Genomic DNA, 27059 nt, shown 5'->3' with positions numbered 1-27059 from the left:
TTGTTGGTTGTACAGATTAGCCCTATTCTTTGTGGGAGAGAACTATATATGGGCATAAACACCAGGAAGTGAGGGTCATTAGGGGCCATCTTGGAAGCCAGTTACCACATGAAAATTATACAAATCTCTTTTTTGAGATTCTAACAACAGCCATGCCTGTCCTAGGTAATGAGGATAACAATATATGGGCCTGAGGAATCATGAAAGGCTGAGAGGGACATTTGAACTGATGTCTATCCTTGAGCTGTTGACCAGATGAAGGAGATAGTAGTGTGTTGTAGGCAGAAGACCGAGAGGAGATGCTCCAGGGAGAGGGAACAGCATGTGTGAAAGCAGAGCAGAACTGGAGAGCTGAAAGAAGTCACTGACACGGGGAGTAATGAAACAGGCTAGGTCAGGTCACACAGTGCCTTAGGAGGGAAGGAATGCCCACATCCTATGGACAGTAGAGAGCCATGGAAGAAATGAAAGCAGTCAAAGTACATAAAGAATGTATTGGATCTGGATTCCATGAAGCAAGATACTCACCTTGGTCCCAGGACAGCCAGTTCTGGCTGGGTTCTGTTCTTGGGACATGGACAAGGGAGTAGTTAAAAGGGGTAGGGTGGACATAGAAGGAAATGGGTCCCAGAAAGAGATATTCAGAGAGCAAAGAGCAAATCTCTGCTTTCAGATGGCTGTTGAGAGCTAATATACTGGAACCACAGGATGGAAATTTCAGGAAGGCAAATTTCTGCCTACCACCAGGAAACTTTTCCAAGGACCACAGCTGCTGTGGAAAGATGACCACAGTCACATTCCAGCTGCTGCTCACCAACCCTTCTTTTAGATTTTGTGGACTGCTTGTAATTCAACACTTGGAGGTCTCAGGTCTGAAAGGACTGCACATGTAAGGGGTCATTCTGATGGCATCATGGTGAGATCTGGAAGCCCTCAAGCCAGCAAGGGATAGTGGACCAGGCCCACACGGGGCTCCTGGGAGCACAGAAAGGGCATCTACTTTTCAGCCTAGGGCCTCAGAGAAGGCTCTGAGATGAATCCTCCGCTGAGGCTTAAAACTGGAGAAATTCGCCAGGAACAAGCAGAGAAGGGCTTCCCAGGCAGAGAGTGAACAGCTTGAGCAAAGGAGCAGAAACAACAGGGGTGGAGAGAAGAGTGGCAAGCAGTTTGGGGAGGGGGTGACCTGCAATGAGGCTGCAAAGGAGAATTCCTGAACTTTGCCTAGTACTGAAGGGGCGCAAAAGGAGAAAATGTGCTAGAGCGGGACTGGAAGAAGTGCTCCCAGTCTGCCCTGAGAGGGTCACGGTCCACATTTTTTAGAGTTAAGAAAATAAAGGGAAGGGGGACCATGGGTTCATCATTGCCCATCCGCTAAAGCACTGTAAGTACCTCTCTGGGCCTCCGTCTTTCCCTCTTAGAAAGACTCTGGGCACATCCTGCGCAAAGGACCCGACCCTGTGACGTAACCTAGTTAGTGACTCCCTGGGCGTGGCGGAGCTGAGAAGGTGGGGACTGTGGCCAACTCTGGGCGGGGAAAGACTTCAACAAAGGGGGCGGAGCTCGTAAAAGGCTTGCACTCCAGTTTGCGCATGCACTTTGAGGGAAAGCTAGCGTTGTGCGCCTGCGCCTGCGCGTGCGCGAGTCAGGGAAGCCGCCAGCGGCGCATGCGTCCTTGGCCGGCGGGAGTTTTACTAGGGGCAGGGTTGGCGCAGGCGGGTATTTAGGGCCGCGGACCCAGACTGGAAAGTAGTAGCGTACTTGCGCGGGCCGTCCGGGAGTAACTCGACCTCGCGGAGAGATATCTGAGGCCTTGTGTTTCGAGAACGGAGACTCCGTGCTGGACAGGCGTCGCTTTGAGGTCAGGAAGTAGTAGAACTCTCCCTGGACGCGGTCCGGCCCACTATCGTACTAGCCTCTTAGGGGTTGGACCCCTCTCGGCCCAGACGCGATCCCGCCAGTCGCCAGCGCCCGACAGCAGGACTGTGGGGGGCGGGAGGGAGCATTGCCATCTCCCGGCGAGATGAAGCCTGAGGGGGGGCAGCTCCTCATTCGGTGCCTGTTTGCAGAGCCCACGGTCTAGACTCTAGAACAGTGGTTGAGGGTTAGGGGTGGGTCACAATTTGGTTCGAATTTCGCCCCTGCTCTAGGCTGGCTGCATAACAATTTGGAGCCAGACTTTTGCCCCTCTGCACCTCAGTTTCTCTATCTGCAACGTGGAATTAATGATGGTTCTTAGCAAGCAGTGGGAAGGACTAAATGGGATAATGAGGCAAAGCCCTAGCATATAGTAAGCCCTTAACAAGTCACTGTTGTTGGTTTCATCTAGTGATACAGTCGAAATTGTGGTGATTTAGATCTTTGACCCACCCCTTGTCCTGTGTTGTGTCTCCACATACATTCATTTCTCTTTTCTAAGCACCCCACCACCACCCCCAACATGCAGATTTCTGCTGGGCAAAGGGGGAAGCATGGAAGATGCACAGAGATGCCTCAGTCATGTCCCTGCCCTCTTCCAGTGAGTCAGTTGTCTGTGACAGGCACTAGAAATAGTCTGGCTGGGGAGACAGACATAAACAGACTGTACAGCCAGTGCTAGGGAGACCTAGGGGTGGAGCAACCGACTGTACCAAAGAGAAGTGGTGTGAAAGTTCACACCTGAGCTAGATTGAGAGGGATGAGTAAGTCTGACAGGCAGTGAATGCAAAGATTCCACAGTGGTGTGTGAAATGGGACCGCAGGAGAAAACAGGAATGGTTGGTTGGGACTGGCTTCTGGAAGGTGTTGAGTTCACTGGAAGAATCTCTGCTGCTGTCTAAAGAATGAATTGGAGAGGAGCACTGTTGCATGTATGAAAACTAGTGGTGAGGCTGTTAGACTCCTGTGGGGAGGAGGTGATAGAAATTATGGGACCTGAACTAAATTGATAACTGGTGACGGAGAAAAATTTTACAGGCCTTTGGATCTGGAGAATTAATGCTGATGTGTTTTTTTTTCATGTTTTGATGACTGTGTAGATCCTACTGCCATCAACTGAATTAATGGAATTAGGGTCTCGTTAAAAACAAAATAATTGGGAGATAAGATGGAGCATGTGTTAAGGGAGTTATGAGTATTTCTAGATAAATTCTGTAGAAATTCAGAACAGGAGGTGATGAGTCCTGCAGATACTCTCTGGAGGAGGAGGGTGAGGTGGGATTGAGCTAGGTCTCATCAGGCAGGTAGAATTTTGTGGAGCAGAGAGGGGGGCAAATCAAAGAGACTGGAAAACACAAGGCCTGTTTTGGGATAGAAAAGTCTTAGCAAGGCTGGGACTGAAATGAGCACAGATCATCTCATTTTCCCATATTCAGGGTTCTTCACCCAGGATGACTTCTGGATCAGAGATTGTAGAAGGTGAGTATTGTGGTGAAATTCTGCTCTTCTTGCCTTGGGTTTAGGTTCCTGAGCTCTACCTGCTTTCCTGACTCCTGGTGGATTTGAAATTACCTGTTCTCATATTTGCAGAGATGCTTCCTCAATATTTCCATGATCTGGGGCATATGTTTTCTTTTTCCACTTTTTGCACAGATACCTAGTTGTGATGGGTTTGATTCTGTGTTTTGGCTTTTTTATAATAAGTGCTAGAAGAGGAACCAGTGACGTCTAAGACTCATGATCATCAACTGGAATCAGATCCTAACACTGTGGAAGCCTGTAGTAAACCGCCTGCCTCCCTGGAGATGACCGAAGGCGTTTCGGAGGAACAAATTCACCTTGGCTCTAGCCCTAAAAGAGGGGGAAGTTGTGATCTCAGCTACCAGGAAGGACTTCAAGCCAGGCCCTTTCATTTATCCCCCCAAGAACAGTCTGCCCATCGTCAAGACAGGAGGCAATCCTGGCGGCGAGCAAGTATGAAAGAAACGAACCGTCGGAAGTCACTGCCTCCCTTTCATCAGGGCATCACAGGTGGGGTGCTATGTCCATAAGGCAGTGGAGTTCCAGCTCAGATTAAGAGGCAGTGAGGTATGGCAGAAAGACAGACTTGACTTTGCTGCTTGCTAGCTCTATAACTGAGCAGATCACTCTCTGAGCTGCAGTTCCCTCATCTGTAGGAATATTCTAGGATAAGTACTGATGTCAAACACCTAGTAAGCATTCGGTATCATCACTCTTTATATCATGTTATTAGCTGCCCATTGTAATCTTTACCATGAACAGAAAATCTGATTTCCAGTTGTTCATTCACCTCTGCTGGAAATAATTCTTCCTATGGCTTTCTGCCTCATATCAGAACAGAAGGTGGATGAGTTGCTACATGATTTTAGGCTTTAAAACTGAAACTGTCTCAGCAGGAAGAACACAAAAATATCTAGAGTAAAAACCTAGTTTTTAGACATGCTGTATTTGTGATTTTTGTGTGGATTTATAATATTGACATTTCAGTAAGCATTGAAGTACAAGAGTTAATGTGGAAAGTAGCACATTTCAGGGAGAACTTACTAGCTGTGTGACCTTCTTTGCCTTAGGGTCCTCATCAGTAAACAGGATGAGATAATACCTATTTTACAGGGTTTCATGAGGAGTAAATGAGTTGATTATACACAGTACTTGGCACATGGTAAACAAATAGCTCAATTGTTAAGCTGTTGTGATTATTTTAGAGACGTCACCTCACTTCCAGATGTTTGAATGTTTAGAAGGAAATCTGGATAAAAAGAGCCACATAGCATATCAGAAAATTGCCACCACAGTTATGCTCATGCACTTTACTCTGTAGTCGTGCCAAAAAACCTCAATTTCCTAAGATTATCCTTAGCTTCATCTCTGTTCCAGAGCACATGGACCTAAAATTCTGTATGATAGAAAATCACCTATGTATAGTAAGATTTGTTATTGCCAGTTTTTCCTGGCCACTTGCCAAGTTTCTTCGGTTCTAGGCAGAAGGTACCCTGTTTTTCATGACTAAAAGCAAAGAGAAGTAATCAAGAGAGGACACAAAAGAACTTTAAAAACAACTATCTGAAGCTGGAGGGTAAAAAGACATGTATCTCTCATAATTCTCAAAGCAAATTTCCTTTGCTGTATAATGATTGGTGTTTTTAAATGGGCATAATTAAAAAACAGTATCTATATCTTCTAGTTATTTGAAGATTCAGTGGCACAATTATGTAAATTTATGAAAAATGGCCTTTCAGTTCAGGCTGACTCACTGTGTGACTCTGGGCAAGTTTCCTATTACCTAGCCTCTCTCAAATGGAATTGATAAGATCCTTGCCTCAAGTTTTAATGAGATGTGTATATAAAATGCCTTGTAGATAGCAAGTGTTCAGCAAATTGCTATTAATGTTATCATTAGCTCACTCTAAAGAGGCAGCATGGTATTAATGGGAAAAACACAAGTTTTGGTGAGAGACTTGGGATTGAATTCTGATTCCACCAGTCAGTCTCTGGCTTCAAACAAGTCATCTCCCCTCTGAGCTTCAGTTTCCCCATCTGTAAAATAGAGCTCACAGTTTATAAGAAATTAAGACAGTGTATTTAAAGCACCCTGAATTGCCTGTCATAAAAATATTGAAATGTCGCTATCTCCTTTCTTTGGTGAAATAAAACGTAAAAAGAAAGTAAATTATTTTTTTACCTACCTTGTTTAGCAAGACAAGTTTTTTTTTTTTTTGTCCTTTCTAGGGCCGTTCCTGCGGCATATGGAGGTTCCCAGACCAGGAGTCCAACTGGAGCTGTAGTCACTGGCCTACACCAGAGCCACAGCAACTTGGGATCCGAGCCGCATCTGCCACCTACACCAAAGTTCATGGCAACGCCGGATCCTTAACCCACTGAGCAAGGCCAGGGATCGAACCTAAAACCTCATGGTTTTCTAGTCGGATTCGTTAACCACTGAGCCATGATGGGAACTCCAAGCAAGACAAGATTTTCTTGTAACACAGAGAAGTTTATAACTTTAAAGTTAGGCTGCACAGATGTATACATTTCATTGTTGGGTGATCCTGAACAAATTAGATGTGACTATATATGAATTCTCCCTCTAGTTAGGGAAAGCTTCTTGGATTTTCTTACTTTAAGTTGGACTACATCAAGGGGGAAGGAATTTTTCAGTTTTGGGGGGGGTTTTAAACTTTGCTAACTGTGGAAGTATCTAGCTCCTTAAATGTGGTGATATTTTGATATTTTTTGTTAGAGCTCTGCAGATCCATCAGTGTCAATGTAGCTGAAAGCAAGCGGCTGGGCTCTCTCCTGCTTTCTAGTTTCCAGGTGAGAGTCTCAGGATTGGGAAATGCTTTCTTTGTCTTTTTTTTTTTTTTTTTTTTTAACTGTTACTGGGACGCTCCCAAAGATAGCAGTATGTGATTGGTAAAGATTAAGAGATGTTTCTCTCTAGTGCACCACAGTGGAACTCCTCTAGTGGGGTTAATTTAAGTCAGATTTAAGGAGCTCTCATTGTGGCACAACGGGATTGGCTGCACCCAGGAGCTCTATATGCTGCAGGGCAACCAAAAATGAAAAAAAAAAAAAAAGATTTAAAAGTTTCCTGGTGGCTCAATGTGTTAAGGATCTGGCATTGTCACTGCTGTGGTGTGGGTTCTACCCCTGGCCTGGGAACTTCCAGATGCCTCAGGTGCAGCCAAGAAACAAAAAAAGCCAGATTTAATCCCACCAGCTGATTGGTCTCTGGTCTAGGCTCTACCAGTCACATTGGTGTTGCTGCTGCTAACTGAACAGTTAACAGAGATTTCTGAAGTCTAGTTAGTACCTTTTGTTCATTGGCAGCAAATGATGGGAATTTAAAGTGGGTAGAGGTCAGATACAAGTTCAAGCAGACATTTGAGGTGACTGCATTCTAAGTTGGTAGTATACGGCTAACCGGTGGTCATGTCTGTTGGATAAGCAAGTCATTTGTGCTAATTAAATAATTATTTTTTCCTGAATCAAAAATCAAATCATATAGTCTAGGCAACAGAGTTTTTTTCCTTACCTTTTGTTTTCTTGTTTTGTTTATATGAAAAATCTTATGTATAAAAAATCACTTTTATTCATATTTCTCATAAAATTATATAAACTCAGGACTAGCCTGTGAAACCTTGGTGGTTGTACTGAAAATGCTTTTCTTTATTTAGTTCTCTGTTCAGAAACTTGAACCTTTCCTAAGGGGCACTGAGGGCTTCAATCTTGAAAATTTTAGAGCCAAAGGTAAGTCACTAAGACTAGATGAGCAAGCTTCGACTTTTTGTCTGCACTTTCTATTACGGTCTGTTGAAGCCCCACTCTCAGGATTCCCATTTACAGGAACTGCTGCCTCACAAAACCAGACTCCCTCCTTTTTTGGGGAATTTCATTGAAAAAATAAGAATATATGCTTAGGAAGTCCACCTTGACCTTCAGGCAACCACAGCCAACAGCTTCTTGTGTGTCCTTGTAGAGAGATTTATTTATTGCATTTCCAACCGTTTATACATTAATATCAAATGAGTAATTCTATCTACACTGTTTTTTTTTTTTTTTTCCCTTTTGCCACTCCTGGGGCATATTGAAGTTCCCAGGCCAGGGATCAAACCCAAGCCACAGCAGTAAAAGCCACCAGATCTTTAACCTACTGTGCCACAAGGGAACTCCTAACCAGTTCTTTTTTTTTTTCTTTTTTTTTTTTTTTTCTGTCTTTTTGCTTTTTCTAGGGCCGTTTCTCATGGCATATGGAGGTTCCCAGGCTAGGGGTCAAATTGGAGCTGTGGCTGCCGGCCTACACCACAGCTCACAGCAATGCTGGATCCTTAACCCACTGAGCAAGGCCAGGGATCGAACCTGCAACCTTATGGTTCCTAGTTGGATTCGTTAACCACTGCGCCACCACAGGAACTCCACTAACCAGTTCTTTATTGATGGACTGTTAGGGTCGTTTCCAGTCTTTTGCTATTAAAATGAGTGGGGTAATGATTACCTTTTATACAAGTCTTTTTTTTTTTTTTGGCACATATTCAAGTAAAAATAACATAAATTTCTAGATTGGAATTAACTACTGTTATTATACTATAACTAAAAATTTAGGGTTTTTTCCCTTTTTTTTTCTTTTTTTTAGGACTGCACCTGCAGCATAAAGAATTTCCTAGGCTAGGGGTCAAATCAGAACTGCTGCTGCCAGCCTGCAGTACAGGCACAACAATGTGGGATCTGAGCTGCATTCATGACCCACACTGCTGCTTGTAGCAATGTCAGATCCTTAACCCACTGAGCAAGACCAGGGATCAAACTCGAATCTTCATGTATTCTAGTCAGGTTTGGTGTTACTGAGCCATAACAGGAACTCTTAGATTTTTTACTGCTTACTAGATGATAAAAGTTTTTTGTTTGGTTGATTTTGGTTTTGTTTTTGGCTGCACTTGCAGCATGTGGAAGTTCTTGGGCCAGGGATTGAACTTGCGCCACAGCTATAACTAGAGCCACAGCATTGACAACTTGGGATCCTTAACCTACCATGAGGAGTTCTAATTTTTTTAGGGTTTTTGTTTTTGTTTTTTTGCTCTTCAGGGCCTCATTTGTGGCATATAGAAGTTTCCCAGGCGAGGGTTCAGTTTGATCCCTGGCCTCACTCAGTGGGTTAAGGATCTGGCACTGCCATGAGCTGTGGTATAAGTCACAGATGCAGCCCAGATCCTGTGGTTGCTGTGGCTATGGCGTAGGCCTGCAGCTGCAGCTCTGATTTGATCCGTCGCTTAGGAACTTCCATATGCTGCAGGTGTGGCCCTAAAAAGAAAAAACCCAAAAAAACAAAAAACAATGTTGTGTCAACTAATTTCTTCATTATATATATATATTTTTTTTTAGTTTAATTGTAGTTATTTATTTATTTATTTATTTATTTTTTGTCTTTTTGCTATTTCTTTGGGCCCCTCCCGCATCATATGGAGGTTCCCAGGCTAGGGGTCGAATCGGAGCCGCAGCCACTGACCTATGCCAGAGCCACAGCAACGCGGGATCCGAGCCGCGTCTGCAACCTACACCACAGCTCACGGCAACGCCGGATCGTTAACCCACTGAGCAAGGGCAGGGACCGAACCTGAAACCTCATGGTTCCTAGTCGGATTCGTTAACCACTGTGCCACGACGGGAACTCCCATAGTTATTTATTTATTTATGGCTGCACCTGTGGCATATGGAAGTTCCACAGTTAGGGATTAAATCAAAGCCACAGCAATGCCCGGTCTGAGTGGCATCTGGGACCTACTCCACAGCTTGCAGCAATGCTGGATCCTTAATCAACTGAGCAAGGCCAGGGATTGAAAACACATCCTCACAGATACTTTGTTGGATTCTTTTTTTTTTTTCAGGTTCTTAACCTACTGAGCCACAATGGGAACTCCCTAATTTTTTCGTATTTTTAGAGAGGAGCCTTTAGTACTTTATTTTCTATGTATTGTCTGTCCATATCCTGTATTCATTTTTAAAAATTGGGATATTGGCTCTTTTATATTGATTTTTTTTAGGAACTATGTATATCAAGGAAATTAGCTGTTCGTCTGTAACATAAGTTACAAATATTCTTTCCCAGGAATCAATTTTCAACTTTCTAGAAAGTAGCTATTCTCCTTACGGTATAATTATACAAACATCCAGGTCAGGAATACTCAGTGTTACCCACTTAAAATATCTTGAAAGTACATTCAGTCAGACTTAATTGCTTGTTAAAACTGTTTATTTCAGAACTGCACCATCACCATAATTAGAGTAGATAGGCCAAGGTTATCTTGATAAGTGTTTAACACATCTTTTCCCTGCTGCATTCCTCACCTGAATGTAATTGTGGTCTCTTCCAGGTCTAAGACGAGACCTGTTTTTACCTTATGCCCATAATTCTTTGTGTGCCTTTCTCATTATACTCTTGCCCATTGCCTGACTTCTGTCATATGTTCTTTGTCCCATGTCAGCAGACAAGATCTCTTGAAAAGAATGAAATGTCTATGAGTTCCCATTGTGGCTCAGTGGTTAACGAATCTGACCAGGAACCATGAGGTTGAGGGTTCGATCCCTGTGGGTTAAGGATCTGGCGTTGCCATGAGCTGTGGTGTAGGTCACAGATGCAGCTCAGGTCTGGTGTTGCTGTGTCTGTGCTGTAGGCTGGCTGCTACAGCTCCGATTAGACCCCTAGCCTGGGAACCTCCATGTGCCATGGGTGCAGCCCTAGTAAAGACAAAAAAATAAATAAGAATGAAATGTCAATGCAGATAGATCTTTTTAACTGTTTTTCCACCAGTCAAATATAAAAAAAACACTATTACAAATGTCATAAAAAGGAGTTTTCTTCCATTTTATCTCCACCTAACAAAAGAAAAAAGATAAAATCTTTTTTCATATTTATACCACTTTTTTGAATGGGTGAGAGGGCCAGAATGTAACAGGGGACCCTGGAGCTTACACTGCCTTCAGTATGTTTTATCTTTGTGAGCAACTCACTGTGAAAATGTTTGTTCTCTTTATTTTATAACATATAATTCTACTCTGCCTAGCATCTTCTATTTCTGAAGAATTGAAACATTTTGCAGACAGATTGGAAAGTAATGGAACTCTACAAAAATGTTTCGAAGATTCAGAAGGGTAAGAGCAATTCCGTGTCTGTCCAAAATTATAATTGAATTAGGATGATATCCTAATAATGGGATAATTTTTATTTTATGTAAAAATTTTTAATTGGAGTATAGTTGATTTATAATGTGTTAGTTTCTAACTGTTGCATTTGGAGTGGATAAACAGTGAGATCCTGCTGTATAGCACAGGGAACTATATTCAGTCAATTGTGATGGAACATGATGGAGGATAATGTGAGAAGAATATATATACCTGGGTCACTTTGCTGTATAGTAGAAACTGACAGAACACTGTAAATCAACTATAATGGAAAAAATTAAAATCATAAAGTAAAAAAAACAATGTGTTTCTGGTAAACAGCAAAATGAGTCAGTTATATATTCTTATTCATATTCTTTTCCATTGTGGTTTATTACAAGATACTGAAAATATCTCCCTGTGCTATACAGTAGGATCTTCTTTATTTTATATATAGTAGTTTGTATCAGCTAATCCCAAACTCCTAATTTATTCCTCCCTCATCCCCTTTCCTCTTTGGTAACCATAAGTTTATTTTCTATGTCTGTGAGTCTGTTTCTGTTTTGTAAATCAGTTGTATCGTATTTTAGATTCCACATATAAGTGATATTATATAGTATTTGTCTTTGTCTGACTTATTTCACCTAGTATAATAATTCCTAGGTCCATCCATGTTGCTGCAAATGGCAATATCTCATTGCTTTTTTTTTTTTGTCTTTTTGAAGGGCCGCACCTGCGGCGTATGGAGGTTCCCAGGCTAGGGGTCTAATAGGAGCTACAGCTGCCGGCCTATACCACAGCCACAGAAATGCCAGATCCAAGCCTCGTCTGCAACCTACACCACAGCTCACGGCAATGCCGGATCCTTAACCCACTGAGTGAGGCCAGGGATTGAACCCTCAACCTCATGGTTCCTGGTCAGATTAGTTTCCGCTGCACCACAATGGGAACTCATTCCTTTTTTTTTTTTTTTTTTTGTCTTTTTGCCTTTTCGAGGGCTGCTCCTGAGGCATGTGGAGGTTCCCAGGCCAGGGGGTCTAATCTGAGCTGTAACCGCCAGCCTACACCAAAGCCACAGCAACTCGAGATCCGAGCTGCGTCTGTGGACCTACACCACAGCTCAAGGCAACACTGGATCCTTAACCCACTGAGCAAGGCCAGGGATCGAACCTGCAGCCTCATGGTTCCTAGTCGGATTCGTTAACCACTGAGCCACGACGGGAACTCCACTCATTCCTTTTTTTTTAATGGCAGCACCTGTGGCATATGGAAGTTCCTAGGCCAGGGATTGAATCCAAGTCGCAGCTGTGGCAATGCTGGATCCTTTAACCCACTGTGCCAGGTTGGGGATTGAATCCGTGCCTCTGCAGTGACCCAAGCCACCACATTCAGATTTTTTTTGTCGTCTTAGGGCCATACTTCCAACACATGGAGGTTCCCAGGCTAGGAGTCAAATTGGAGATGCAGCTACTGGCCTACACTGCAGCCTGCAGCAACACCAGATCCTTAAGCCACTGAGCAAGGTCAGGGGTCAAACCCATATCATCATGGATACTAGTTGGGCTTTTAACCCACTGAGCCACAGCGGGAACCCCTTGTTCCTTTTCACGGCTGAGGTAGTATTCCATTGTGTGTGTGTGTGTGTGTGTATACACACATATATATGTGTATATACATATATGTGTGTATATATATATATATGTGTGTATATACATATATGTGTGTATATATATATATGTGTGTGTATCACATCTTATCTGTTTGTCTATCGATGGACTTTTTAAGTTTCTTCCATGTCTTAGCTATGGTAAATAGTTCTGCTGTGAGCATGGGGATGCATGTATCTTTTTGAATTAGACTTTCTCCAGATAGATGCCCAGGAATAGGATTGTTGGATCATATGGCATCTCTGTTTTTAGTTTTTAGAGGAACCTCCATACAGTTTTCCATAGTGACTGCACCAGTTTTACATTAGCAAGGGTTCCCTTTTCTCCACATCCTCTCCAGCATTTATTATTTGTAGACTTTTTTTTCTGACTACAGCCATGACATGCAGAAGTTCCTGGACCAGGGATCAAATCTGTGCCACAGCAGCAACCCAAGACACAGTAGTGACAACACTGGATCCTTAACCTGCTGCGCCACCAGGGAATTCCCATTTGTAGACTTTTTAATGATGGCTATTCTGACCAGTGTGAGGTGGCACCTCATTGTAGTTAACATTGTGTCATGTGCCTTTTGGCCATCTCTGTGTCTTCTTTGGAGAAATAAGTCTTTTTATTTGAATTAGACAGTTGTTCATCCATTCAGTGAACATTTATCCAGCATCTTCTATGTACTAGGCTCTTCTTGAAGCTGGAAGTATAGTGATAATCTAAGAAGTCAGTAACTACAATAGTGATTTGAGAACCTGGACAACATTAGCTTGGGTTTCAGAGAAGTTCTTTAAAAGTTCTCTTTGCACCGAGACCTGTAAGACCTGGATAGTGAGAAGGAACCAGCCATGGAAAGATGAAAGGAAAAGCATTCTTCAGATCTTTGCTGTCCATGCAAGTTAGAGATAAACTTCTGTTCTTTAACTGTTGGGAAGCAAGAGTATTAGGAGAAATTTTACAACCCGACCCCCAAACTAGTAGTTCCTCTGCAGGGGTGGCACCCAACCCTCTACCCCCAGCCTGCAACAAATCAGGTCACTTGGGCACACACATTTGTCTTCACAAAAGTCTACCTTTCCATGGATCCGTAGAATTGACACTGCTCTTCAGGAAATGAAGAATATTTTAGCTCGCCATAACTTATCTTTTAATGCAGTATATTTAAGCCACAGGCTGCTACATCTCAGCCAGAGGTGCTAGAGGCCTGTTTTGTCACAGGCCTTGGTAGAAAAACATGAAAGGGGGCACATCTGATTTGCCTTTTCCAGAGTACCAAGTACCTCTGCAAAATTTTGGCATTTTCCTTGCTTCTTGCTTTTCTGTTAGAATTAATCACCCTCCTGAGCTGAGCCATTGGTATAAGTAAAACATAGTTTTAACTGATAGTTTCAGTTTAAGTGACAAGACAAATGGTTGTATGAAAAAGTTATTGTCAGGCCTTGAAAGATATTAAGGTTTTGATCAGTGGGAGGGGGAGAGGCTAAGAAATTGTGTAAACAAAAATTTGGAGATTGACATCCCTAGATATTTGAGGCTGGGTGGCATTATTGGGACAGAATAGATGAAGGATAACTGTCGGACTCAAAGTTAATGACCTAGCTGGAGCCAGAACACAGAGAGCCTTAAGTTCCAGGTGGAGTTTTGGCTTTTCTTCTGCATGTAGTTGAGAGTCACAGAATTTTTTTTTTCTTTTTGTCTTTTTGCCTTTTCTAGGGTGGCACCCGCGGCATATGGAGGTTCCCAGGCTAGGGGTCAAATCCGAGCTGTAGCCACCGGCCTACGCCAGAGCCACAGCAATGCAGGATCCGAGCCGTGTCTGCAACCTACAGTACAGCTCACGTCAACCCCAGATCCTTAACCCACTGAGGAAGGCCAGGGATCGAACCCGCAGCCTCATGGTTCCTAGTTGGATTCGTTAACCACTGCGCCACGATGGGAACTCCGGAAAGTCACAGAATTTTTAAGCAAGGAAAAACAAGACTATTTTTAGAGGTTAATCTGGCCATGTGTGAATTGGAATTGATGAGAGAAATAGACAATAAGGAGACCCCTGAGGAGTTCCTGCTGTGGCAGTGGCACAGGTTTCATCTGCAGCCTGGGACAGTGGATTAAGGATCCAGCGTTGCCATAGCCTTGGGGTAGTTTGTAGCTCCATCTTGGATTGCATCCCTGGTGGCCTAGCATTGAAGGTTCCAGCATTGTCACTGCTATGGCACATGTTTGATCCATACCCCAGGAACATGCCTGCCATGGCATGGCAATAAATAAATGAGTGAATAAATAAATGGAGTGATCTAGGTTTGTGTTAATCTCTTAATCCTATCTGTATTCCAGCAGAGCATCAGATTTGTCTCTTGAAGCATCAGTGGCTGAGATGAAGGAATACATAACCAAGTAAGTAAAAATGAGCAAACCTTTGTTGGAAAGTCAGTTCATCTGGGGAAAATAACTAAACCTAGGAGAAATGAATAGTAAACATCCTGTTCAGTGTGTCATTATTTGTGTATCAACACTGGAAGTTAGAACGCTGAATATCGGGATTTTGGGGGCTGTACCAATAGCCAGTTTCATAGAATGGAGTCTAGAGACTGAGGATATTAATTTAAGAACTCATGTTTGATTAGATTAATATCCTCTGAATTGAACATGCTTCCTAATCCTTTTATAACCTTTTTATTCACAGCTTAGAAACATAGTAGACACCTAATGTACTTACTGTTGTTGCCCTGAGTGATTCAGAATGAGATGATAAAAACTTAAGTGAATTTTTTTTTTCTGATTCTATAGATTTTCCTTAGAACGTCAGAGTTGGGATCAGCTCTTGCTGCACTACCAGGAGGAGGCTAAGGAGATCACATCCAGGTTAGCTCTACAACTAGAAATAGGTCGCTTTTTTTTCCCCAGCCCCATCCAATAGCATTCGGAAGTTCTATGGCCAGAAACTGAACCAGCACACAGCAGTGACTCAAGCCACATCAGTGACAACACCAGATCCTAAACCAAGGAAACTCCAGGAAGCTTTTACCTTGTGAAGTTTGATTTGGTTTCAGTTCTCTTAGCATAAGTTGAATGATGAATCCATTCTTATGGGTCAAACAACTCATTAAATCTCTGTAAAGCTATTAGTGCTCTGACTATAAATGGAGAGTGAGGGGTAAGGGAAGGACAGTTGTCACCATTTTTGGTCAAAGAACAGAATTGCCTCTGTCTGCTCTTGGCTGCTGTTCCACATCCTGGGGGAGACAGGCACATCTCTGCCCTGTACCTGGCAACCTGGGGCTGGGCCAAGAACAGTATCAAGAGATTCGAGTGAGCACATGGCCTTTGAGCTGCCGGTGTAGGAGGGAACCCTGGCCAGGCCTTCAGGGAGATACAGGCCCGAAAGTGGTGGTGGAAGAGGTTGTATGGGAGAGAGGGGAATGCTTGTCTGGGTCTTGAAGACATAAGAAAGTGGGAAAGTGGTAGATTTTGATTCAGTTTTATTGTCCAAACCAGTGATTTTAAGCTTTTTTCCCAAAAAGAATCTTACCTAGAGACATAACTACATATAAACATTAGCCAAAGTCATAATTGCAAGAATGGCCTCTTAGTAGAGAGGTGCTTTGAGGAATACAGTTTGAGAAACTTCCCCAGTCCAAGCATTAATGGTTGTTAGTTTCTTTCTTCGTCCTTTAAATGTGCTTATGAAGATAGATAATGTTTAAAATGGCAGTTTTTAATGGGGCATAGCTTTTTTTTTTGCTTTTTTAGGGGCGCACCTGCTGCATATGGAAGTTCCCAGGCCGAATCAAAGGTGTAGCTGCTGGCCACAGCAATGCAGGATCCAAACTGAGTCTGTGACCTACACCACAGCTCATGGGAACGTCAGATCCTTAACCCACTGAGTGAGGCCAGGGATCAAACCTGCATCCTCATGGATGCTACTCGGGTTTATGACCCACTGAGCCAAAATGGGAACTCCCTGATGGTGCATAGCTTAATAGATGGAGAGGAATGCTTCTGGAGGCAGATGTCTCTGTTCAAATCCTAATTACTGCTTAGGTCTGTGACCTTGGGCAAGCACTTAATCTGAAGTTTTTCATTTGAAAATGGGGATAGGAGTTCCCATCGTGGGCCAGTGGAAACAAATCTGACTAGGAACCATGAGATTGTGGTTTCAATCCCTGGCCTTGCTTGGTGGGTTAAGGATCTGGAGCTGCCATGAGCTGTGGTGTAGGTCACAGATGTAGCTCGGATATGGCGTTGCTGTGGCTCTGCCGTAGGCTGGCAGCTACAGCTCCATTTAGACCCCTAGCCTGGGAACTTCCATATGCTACGGGTGTGGCCCTAAAAAGACAAAAAAAAAGAAAGAAAATGGGGATAATATTAGCACCTACCTCCTTGGTTTATTATAAGTATTCCATGGCGTTAAATGGAAAGTGCTTAGCAACCTGTGGCACACAGTAAGTACTTAATAAATTGTCATAGTTGTTATTAGAGAATTGTTGTCAATTTTCATGAACTCTCCATTATATTCAGTTATTTTATTTTTTGCTTTTTTTGTTTTAGGGACATACCCGTAGCATGTGGATGTTCCCAGGCTAGGGATCTAATTGGAGCTACAGCTGCCAGCCTACCCCACAGCCACAGCAACATGATCCAAGCCATGTCTGCAACCTACACCACAGCTCACAGCAATGCTGGATCCTTAACCCACTGAGCAAGGCCAGGGATCAAACCTGCAATGTCATGGTTCCTAGTTGGATTCATTTCTGCTACGCCATGACGGGAACTCCATATATTCAGTTATTTTATTTCATTTTATTTATTATTATTTTTTTTTTGCCTTTTTGACCTTTTTAGGGCTGCACCTGCAGCATATGGAGGTTCCCAGGCTAGGGATCCAATCGGAGCTGTAGTTGCTGGCCTACACCACAGCCACAGCAACGCTGGATCCTTAACCCACTGAGCAAGGCCAGAGATCAAACCCGCAACCTCATGGTTCCTAGTCGGATTCACTTCCCCTGCACCACCACAGGAACTCCCAGTTATTTTAGATAATTGAAGTGGGCCAGAATCTTTTTTGGAAAAGGATCATAGGCAATGACTTCCGGGTAGCAAGCGTTGGCTCTACCCCAAGTGCAGTCCTTTTTTGTAAATGGACCTTACTGTTAGGTGAAGTCAACTAACAGCAAGCTTCTAACATTTCCTGGAGTCCAGTGGTATAAAAACATTTATACTAGATAATTATTTCATAATCTCTCATTAGTAAGAGAGCCTATACTTCTAATGGGGTTGGAAGGGTATACAGTCCGGTTGATAAAGTCTTCTAGGAGGTTTTTTCCTAGGTAGTCTTTATTGTTTTCCCCAGAAAATGATTATGAAATTACTTTAAAACTCTTTTTCTGTTTTTAGAGGATCAACTGAAACCAAGACCAAAAATACTGAAGTTGAAGTAGAACCTACAACATATCTTGGGTCTTCCCAGAGTGAAGTCCTTAATACAAAGCCTGACTACCAGAAAATATTGCAGAACCAGAACAAGGTCTTTGATTGTATGGAGTTGGTGGTGAGTTGGGTCATGTTTCTGTGGTTGAGTTATTCAGCTTTGTGGGTTTCATGTTTTGTGTTTTTTTTTGTTTTTTTTTTTTTCTGGCTGTGCTTGCCGCATAGGGAAGTTACTAGGCCAGGGATCCAACCTGCACCACAGCAGCAATCTGAGCCACTGCAGCGACCACACCAGATCCTTAACTCACTGAGCCACAAGGGAACTCCTGAGATCTCTGGCTTTGCTACTTTGTCATCCATGGAAAGACCTGAAGAATATGTGTAATAAGATGATGTAAGTAGGGAGCTCCCTGGTGTTAATGGTTAGGACTCAGCACTGCTGTAGCCCAGGTTCAGTGCCTGGTCTGGGAACCAAGATCCTGCATCAAGCTGTTGCACACTGAGGCCAAAAAAAAAAAAAAAAAAAAGATGATGTAAGTATATGCAGCTCTACCTTAGGGGAAACATGAAGAGACAGTTAAATAAATACATGGGATGAGCTAATAAATTAGTGGAAGGAGAGAATGTATAGGGAGGGCAGCAGGTTGGTGTGTAGAAGGGTTGCTGGAAGCCCCACTAAGATGCCACTTTATGTAGGTCGCAGACGCGGCTCGGATCTGACGTTGCTGTGGCTGTGGTGTAGGCCGGCAGCTATAGCTCCTATAAGACTTCCACATGCCACAGGCGCAGCCCTAAAAATACAAAAAAAAAAAAAAAAGATGCCACTTTAACAGAGACCTGAAAGAAATGAGGACATTTTGGAGAGTAGTATTGTATCAACCCAGACATTAACAGGAACCAGATGGCGTTTGATATAGGGTAATATGAAGAGACTGTTTATACAGTAGTGCTAAGTATAAAGGTGTGGGGAAGTTCCTGCTGTGGCTCAGTAGGATCAGTGGTGTCTCTGCAGTGCCAGGTCACAGATTCGATCCCTGGCCAGCACAGTTGGTTAAAAGATCCACTGTTGCTGTGGGGTTCCCGTTGTGGCTCTGCGCGTTAGGAACCTGACTAGTGAATAGACAAAGCCATCCTGAGAATGAAAAATGGAGGTGGAGGAATCAGACTTCCTGACTTCAGACTCTACTACAAAGCGCAGTCATCAAAACAGTATGGTACTGGCACAAAAACAGAAACAGAGATCAGTGGAACAGGATAGAAAGCCCAGAATTAAACGCACACACCTATGATCAACTAATCTGTGACAAAGGAGGCAAGAATACTCAATGGAGAAAAGACAGTCCTTTCAATAAGTAGTGCTGGAAAAACTGGACAGCTACATGTAAAAGAATGAAAGTAGAACACACCATAACACCATACACAAAAATAAACTCAAAATTAAAGACCTGAATATAAGACCAGACACTATAAAACTCTTAGAGGAAAACATAGGCTGAACACTAACATAAACCACAGCAGTATCTCCTCAGATCTACCTCCTAGAGTAATGACTAAAAACAAAAATAAACAAATGGGACCTAATTAAACTTAAAAGTTTTTGCACAACAAAGGAAACGCTAAACAAAATAAAAAGACAACCTGGGAGTTCCTGTCGTGGCACAGTGGAAACGAATCCGACTAGGAACCATGAGGTTGCTGGTTCGATCCCTGGCCTCGCTCAGTGGATTGAGGATCTGGCGTTGCCATGAGCTGTAGTTTAGGTTGGTAGCTGGGGCTCCGATTAGACCCCTAGCCTGGGAACCTCCATATGCCACAGATGCGGCCCTAAAAAGGACCAAAAATAAATAAATAAATAAATAAAAGACAACTCATAGAATGGGAGAAAATATTTGCAGATGAAGCAACTGTCAAGGGATTAATGTCCAAAATATATAAACACCTCCTGCAGCTCAAAACCAAAAAAACAATCCCATCAAAAAATAGGCAGAAGATATAAGTGGATAATTCCCCAAGAGGACATACAAATGGCCAAAAAACACATAAAAAGATGCCCAACATCCCTAATTATTAGAGAAATGTATATCAGAACTACTATGAGGTACCACCTTAAACCAGCAAGAAAGGCCAGCATCAAAAAGTCTACAAACAATAAATGCTGGAGAGGGGGTAGAAAAAAGGGAACCCTATCACACTGATGGTGGGAATGTAGTTTGGTGCCAACAGTATGGAGGTTCCTTAAAAAACTAAAAATGGAATTACTCTTTGATCCAACAACCCCACTCCTGGGCATCTATCCAGAGAAAACCACGACTCCAGAAGATACGTGTACCCCAGTGTTCATCACAGCACCGCATACAATAGCCAAGACCTGGAAGCAACCTAAATGTCTGTCGACAGAGGAGTATATAAAGATGTACATATATACAATGGAATATTACTCCGCCATAAAAAGAAGTGAAATAATGGCATTTGTGGAGTTCCTGTGGTGGCTCAGCAGTAATGAATCCAACTAGTATTCATGAGTATGCTGATTCAGTCCCTGGCTCTGATCAGTGGGATCTGGTGTTGCCATGAGCTGTAGTGTGGATCGCAGATGCTGCTCGGATCTGGTGTGGGTGTGGTATAGGCCAGCAGCTGCAGCTCCAATTCAACCCCTAGCCTGGGAACTTCCATATGCCACAGGTGTGGCTGTAAAAAGACAAAAAAAAAAAAAAGGAGTTCCCGTCGTGGCGCAGTGGTTAACGAATCCGACTAGGAACCATGAGGTTGCGGGTTCGGTCCCTGCCCTTGCTCAGTGGGTTAACGATCCGGCGTTGCCATGAGCTGTGGTGTAGGTTGCAGACGCGGCTCGGATCCCGCGTTGCTGTGGCTCTGGCGTAGGCCGGTGGCTACAGCTCCTATTCAACCCCTAGCCTGGGAACCTCCATATGCCGCGGGAGCAGCCCAAGAAATAGCAACAACAACAACAAAAAAGACAAAAGACAAAAGACAAAAAAAAAAAAAAAAAAGATGCAGTGTTGTCACAGCTGCAGCATGTGTCATGGCTTGGATCTGATTCTTACCCCAGGAAGACATTCTTACCCCAGACATTGATGTGCTGTGGGGAGGCCAAAAAAAAAAAAAAAAAAAAAGCTGGTATCAGGAAACCAAAAGTGGAGTAAAGTGATCCAGGGCTTAGACACAGCTGAGCTATTACTTACTACCCCTAGACCTAGAGGGAGCAACAGTTACTGTGGCACCTGGTGGAGAGTCATATGGTGCGCTGCCTTGAGAGAGCCATGACCTTCAGTTGAGAGACACAGCTAACTCAAGATGACCCTTCTGGGAGCAGGCCTGGGTAAAAATCCCCTGACCTCCTTCAGCTCCCTCCCTCTTGACTCCCCCCCACCTTTTTTTTTTTTTTTGGTCTTTTTGCCTTTTTTAGGGCCACTCCCGAGGCATACAGAGGTTCCCAGGCCAGGGGTTTAATTGGAGCTGTAGCCACTGGCCTACGCCAGAGCCACAGCAACGCAGGATTCGAGTCGCACCTGCAAGCTACACCACAGCTCACGGCACCTCGGGATCCTTAACCCACTGAGCAAGGCCAGGGACGGAACCCACAACCTTATGGTTCCTAGTCAGATTCGTTAACCAATGCGCCACGACGGGAACTCCCCTCTTGACTCCTTTTTGGTCAGTCCCACCCAAAAGCCAGAGGGCATGTCGTCCTGCAGGTCAGCCTTGGGGGGCATGGAGCACTGTGAAGAAGAATGGGTGTGGAGGGGCAGACAGAATGGCTTGCATGAGCATTCCAGGTTGAAAGAACAGCAAAAGCAAATCTCCTGAGCAAGAAGCTCACCTGGCGTGTTTGAGGAACTTCAAAGAGGCCATGGACCCTTACAGTTCACAGCTGTTTTTTGTCTTCAGATGGACGAACTACAAGGATCTGTGAAGCAGCTGCACGCCTTTATGGATGAGAGTACCCAGTGCCTCCAGAAGGTGTCAGTACAGCTCGGTAAGCCCATCTTAAGGGGACCAGAGCTTGCACTGTTCTGTATCCAGTAGCCCTTCAGATACACACCGCCCTTCAAAACATATGCTCTCAGAGGGTAAGGCCTATGTCAGGTGATTCCCCCCACACACAATAATTATTATGTTGTGGGTACTCAAAGTTGTTGGTAAATTTGTAGATTCCACAGAAGCATAGTAGACTGAGAATTAAACCTCCACAGACTGTTTTGTTTGGGCAAGTCTTGGACTTAAATAACCACTGCCTTTTTTTCCTTTTCATTCTTCAAGAATCCACTAAATGACATGTTATTTCACCATCACTTTTCCTGACCTCTTCTAGTCCTGGGTTATTTGCTATACCTACCTTCATGTCATTATTCATTGGATTGTAGTGCGATGGATAGTTGCAGCTGGCTTTCCTATCAGCCTCCCATCACCTTGAGGACAGATGCTCCCTAATTTGTCATTGGAGTACCCTTCAGTGTCTGGCAGTGTCCCTACAGTAAGTTTTGAATAGTTATTTGAATTCCATTGAAATTTATTTTTGGCTCCTTTTCTCTGCAGGGAAGAGAAGCACACAGCAGTTAGATTCTTCACCAGCTCGAAAACTGCTCAAGCTTCAGCCCCGAGAACAACCAACCGCACATTGCTCTAAATCTTGTCAGTGACCTTTTGAAGCTTTACTGCCACAAGGTCCTCTAGAGGAGAGAAATGGGAAGAATGCCCCACTACTCAACTGGATGGCAGGCTGAGCTGTGACATCTGCCCTGTTGCCTTTGAAGATTACTGGCTGACTATGAAGCACTTTGATTTTTTTTTTAAAGTGATGGAACTTAGGCATCTGAAAAAATGTTATGTAGACACTTTTTCCAAGAGTGTACAGAATGATTCAGACTTCTGCTTTGGAATGACCTTCAGAACTAGTGGCCTCTTCTTTTAAATATCCTTTTTGATCAGAACCTTTCCTTTTGTGAAGATGTTTTTCAGGTTTTGAAACAACCCAGAGTCATTCAGGACCAAATCCAATGAAACATGGGGTCATTCTGATTGTAAAGGAATGAGACTGATTTTCTTGTGTGGCTTTGAAGTTGATTGGGGGGGGGTGTCAGGTGGCTGCATCTGAAGCACATGGAGGTTCCCTGGCTAGGGGTCAAATTGGAGCCTCAGCTGCTGGCTATAGCCATGGCAACGCCAGATCCCTAACCCACTGAGCAAGGCCAGGAATCAAACCTGCATCCTCGTGGATGCTAGTTGGGTTCTTAACCCACTGAGCCACAATGGGAACTCGAATTTTTTTTTTTTTCTTTTAATGAACACATGTTGAAGATTTATTGACTCCTTGATGAGAGAAATTGGTAAGATGGTAAAAGCTGGTTGAAAGAGCTTGAGGTTGATTTTTTTGGTAGAAGAGTTGTGAGCATTGTTTGCATTAGGTGCATGCATGTATCACTTCACAAAATGTCCAAATTGAGGGAAATACCACACATTCTCTATATCCTGATGTTTATAGTGTATTTTAGCTTTTAATATTGAGTCAAAATCCTAAATCCTGAATTTATGGCAAGAAGAAGTCAAATATCTCCTTTCATCATTCTCTGTATTTGTTAACAATCTACATGATAAGATTATACATACTTAAAAGATTTCCCCAGAGTTCCCGTTTCATCTCAGCAGTAATGAATCCTACTAGTATCCATGAAGACTCGGGTTTGATCCCTGGGCTCACTCAGTGGGTTAAGGATCTGGCATTGCTGTGAGCTGTGTAGGTTGCAGATGAAGCTTGGATCTGGTGTTGCTGTGCTATAGGCCAGCAGCTGCAGCTCTGATTCTACACCTAGCATGCTAGCCTGAGAACTTCCATAAGTGTGGCCCTAAAAAAAAAAAAAAAAAAAAAAAAGCTTTTCCTTGTCCTTTGTGTGTGTGTGTATTTTTATGATCACACTCACAACTTATGGGAGCTCCCAGGCTAGGGATTGAACCTGAGCTGCAGTTGGGACCTATGCTACAGCTGTGGCAATGCCAGATCCTTTGACCCACTCTGCCAGGCTGGGGCTTGAACTCATGCTTCTGCAGTGACCCTAGCCACTATATTTGGATTCTTAACCCACCTACACCATAGCAGGAAGTCCCAGTGTTTGTATATATTTTGAATGTATAAAAAAATTAAAAGGCAGGGAGGTCTTAGCAGAAAATAGGGTTCTTTGCCAAGATCTGGAAGTTAAGTAGTAGTGTAGAGATATGCCTCAGTGTTAACTACCAGTAAAACACCGACCAATTTATTGTTAATGACTCATTCTCAAAACCCTTTTCACCTAATTATCCAGTTGTTATCCTGTCTTAAACCTTGGCCTAAGCACCAGTTAGTGAAAGGTGTCATCTCCTTGCTTTAACCTCTGTTCTTTATTCTTTCATTATATTTAGAGCCCCTGCAGTATGCTATGCATAGTTCTAGGAACTGGGGAGAGAGCAAAGAACAAAAACTGACATGGGACTTCTTTTCATGATGCTCACTCACAGTCTAGTGGGGACAGGGAACAAGAAAAGACCACTTCTCCACAGAAGTGACATTTTAGTTGATTTGAGAAGGATAAAGGAATTATATGGGGCAGTTATTTGAGGTAAAAGCAGTATTTTCAAAGGCCTGAGGAGAGAATGAAACGTTCTGTAGGAAAAGAAAAAAGGGAGTTCCCTGGTAGCCTAGCAGTTAAGGACTTGGCATTGTCATTGCTGTGGTTCGGGTTTGATCCCTGGCCTGGAAACTTCCACATGCTCTGAGTGGTGCCAAAAAACAAACCAAAAAAAAAAAAAAAGACTAGTAGAGCATGAATGCTGACTGCCAATGTAAGAGCCACCTGAGACAAAGATAATGACAAGTCATTAGAAGGTTTTAAGAGAAGGAGAGGAATTATTTTTAAAAGATCACCCTAGTTGCTATTTGGAGAATAGATAGAAGCAAGAGATGTGGGTATGAGAGACCAGTTGGGCTATTGCAGTTTCCGAGGTGGGGAGAGCCAGTGCTGGGTGTTGGCAGTGGATGAGTGGGAACAGAGTCTAGAATATAGCAGGCATGTCGCCTATGTGTTAAAAGTGTAAGTCTGCCACTTGATAACTGACTGAGAAAAAGTTATTTAACCTCTAACCTGTAAGGTTGAAAGAACGATAGAATCTTTATCACAGAGATGCTATATGGGTTAGATTAAATACAGTAAGTTTAAAACAGTGGTAGCAATATGATGGGGGGTGGGATGGGGGAATAGCTCTAACAACTGGGTGAATAATAGATCAGTTAATGAGATGGGAAAGCTAGTAGCTCAACTTGAGTGCCAAACAAGTCACCTAGACTGTTGGATATACAGATGGAAAACTGGGTAGAGGAGTTCTCATCGTGGAGCAGCGGAAACGAATCCAACTAGGAACCATGAGGTTGCGGGTTCGATTCCTGGTCCTACTCAGTGGGTTAAGGATCTGGTGTTGCCGTGAGCTGTGGTGTAGCTTGCAGACGCAGCTTGGATCTGGCAGTGCTGTGACTCTGGCATAGGCCGGCAGCTGTAGCTCCAATTCTACCCCTAGCCTGGGAACCTCCATATGCCTCGGGTGTGGCCCTAAAAAGACAAAAATGACGACGACAGCAACAACCAAAAAAACCTCGGTAGAAAAACCTGGACTAGAGATAAAATTTAGAAGTTAGTTATACTGGAGTCCCCGTCATGGTGCAGCAGAAACAAATCCAACTAGGAACCACGAGGTTGCGGGTTCAATCCCTGGTCCTACTCAATGGGTTAAGGATCTGGTGTTTCTGTGAGCTGTGGTGTAGGTTGCAGGCGTGGCGGGGTCCTCCGTTGCTGTGGCTCTGGTGTAGGCTGGCAGCTACAGCTCCAATTCCACCCTTAGCCTGGTAACCTCCATTATGCTGCAGGTGTGGCCCTAAAAAGACAAAAGGAAAAAAAAAAAAGTTACTGATATCTAGTTATTAAAGCATTAAGAATAAATAATATTGTCCAGAGTAGAGTGAGAAGGGACACTGGACAGCTCTGAGGAAACCTTTTTAAAATCAGAGTAATTGCCTACTCTTTCTGAAGCAGAGTAGTGTAATGGAAAAAGTGTAGAAGTTCCCGCTGTGGCACAGCGGGTTAAGGATTAGGCGTTTCGCCAGCTATGGCTCAGGTCACAGCTTCTGCTCAGGTTCGATCCCAAAAGAGTATAAATGTTTGGATCTTCATCCTTGTCCTTGATTTCTTTGCCTGTAAAATGAGGAGAGATCTGCTCCCTCTAAAGGTGATTGTACCTCCCCCCACTGTATTTATTGTATTTGTTTTGTTGTAAAAATTTGTTTAAACTCAAAGTATGTTTTTGTGTTTTCAACAGCTATACCAGATAGAGCACAAAAAAAGGAATAATACTTAAGCTCTGAGCATTCTGCATGCATTCAGACCATAACTTTTTGTCATTATAGATGGGGAACTCGGGCATGGAGGGACTTAATCATCTAACCTAGAAGGTGTGGATAGGAATGGAAGGTCAACTAGAACCAACATAGCACTCAGTACATGTTAACAGACATAAATCATATAATAAAAAAGGCTGTGCTTTTTTATTTTTCCCTTTCCTCAAATTTGGTTCAGGAATTATGCTTGATGAATATTATAGACAGTTTCAGCCTTTGAGATATTTGGTAATATGTGTTCCATTTACCAGAATTAAGGGAATACCTTAGTTTTAGTCAGTGACACTTCACACTAAAGAAACTAGATGAAATTATAAACTCTTTCAAGAGATTGTGTCCTGTACCTGTTGGTGTTATTCAAGTTTGGAGGTAGTTCAGCTTACTGTAATCATTCTGGAAAAAGGTTCCATTTCTCATGTTGCACCCAAAAAAGGAAATGGTGTGGCTGGCAGTTGTAGCTGAGGTGATACAATGGAGGACTGGGAGTTAGGAGCCCCGTCTTGGATTCTGGTTCTTAAGCTACTGGTTCATTCATCAATAATTGACTGCTAAGTCCTTTCTTCAGGCCAAGCACTGTGCTAGGCGCTCTGCAGCCTTAGGTACATCTCTGGGCCCATGTCAGAGAAGGATGCCATGCCCTGCAAAGGTTCTTAGGGCCTTCACAAGGATGAGACTCATCAGAAGGGAAGAAGTCAGCCAGACATTGGCAGTCAATGCTCCTTCTGAGCAGTTCTAATTTAAGTTTCTCCAAGGAGACTCTGCAGAAAGAAAACTATAGTAACTCCCCTCTTAACCAAGGGGGATATGTTCCAGGACCCCAGTGGATGCCAGAAACTGAAGATAGTACCAAACGCTTTATTTGCTAAGTTTTTCCCTATACATATGTATATACCTACAATAAAGTTTATAAATTAGGCACATTGTTAATAAAATAGAATAACTATAACAATATA

The 27059-nt window shown here is 43.2% G+C and overlaps 1 protein-coding gene across 8 annotated transcripts; it reads left to right on the top strand.

Moving 5' to 3' along the window:
* Positions 1-1682: 1682 nt before the first annotated feature.
* On the top strand, positions 1683-26004 carry DSN1 (DSN1 component of MIS12 kinetochore complex). Of its 8 annotated transcripts, none has more exons than XR_014831722.1 (12): positions 1683-1858; positions 3351-3393; positions 3619-3945; positions 6176-6249; positions 7113-7185; positions 10494-10581; positions 14583-14639; positions 15033-15107; positions 17640-17793; positions 21579-21666; positions 22227-22786; positions 25233-26004. XR_014831722.1 is itself a non-coding variant. In XM_005672912.4 (11 exons), the coding sequence occupies exons 2-11, from the start codon at positions 3366-3368 to the stop codon at positions 22328-22330; spliced, it is 1068 nt and encodes a 355-aa protein (XP_005672969.2). In that variant the 5' UTR covers positions 1683-1858; positions 3351-3365; the 3' UTR covers positions 22331-26004.
* Positions 26005-27059: the final 1055 nt, after the last annotated feature.

Source organism: Sus scrofa, chromosome 17 (assembly GCF_054392235.1).
Source record: "Sus scrofa isolate SSC_HxYL_T2T_F1_AM1 chromosome 17, Sscrofa_HxYL_maternal_Yorkshire_Landrace_v2.0, whole genome shotgun sequence".
Taxonomy (NCBI): domain Eukaryota; kingdom Metazoa; phylum Chordata; class Mammalia; order Artiodactyla; family Suidae; genus Sus; species Sus scrofa.
The sequence above is the reverse complement of the archived record's forward strand: the minus strand, read 5'-3'. Positions and strand labels throughout refer to the sequence as shown.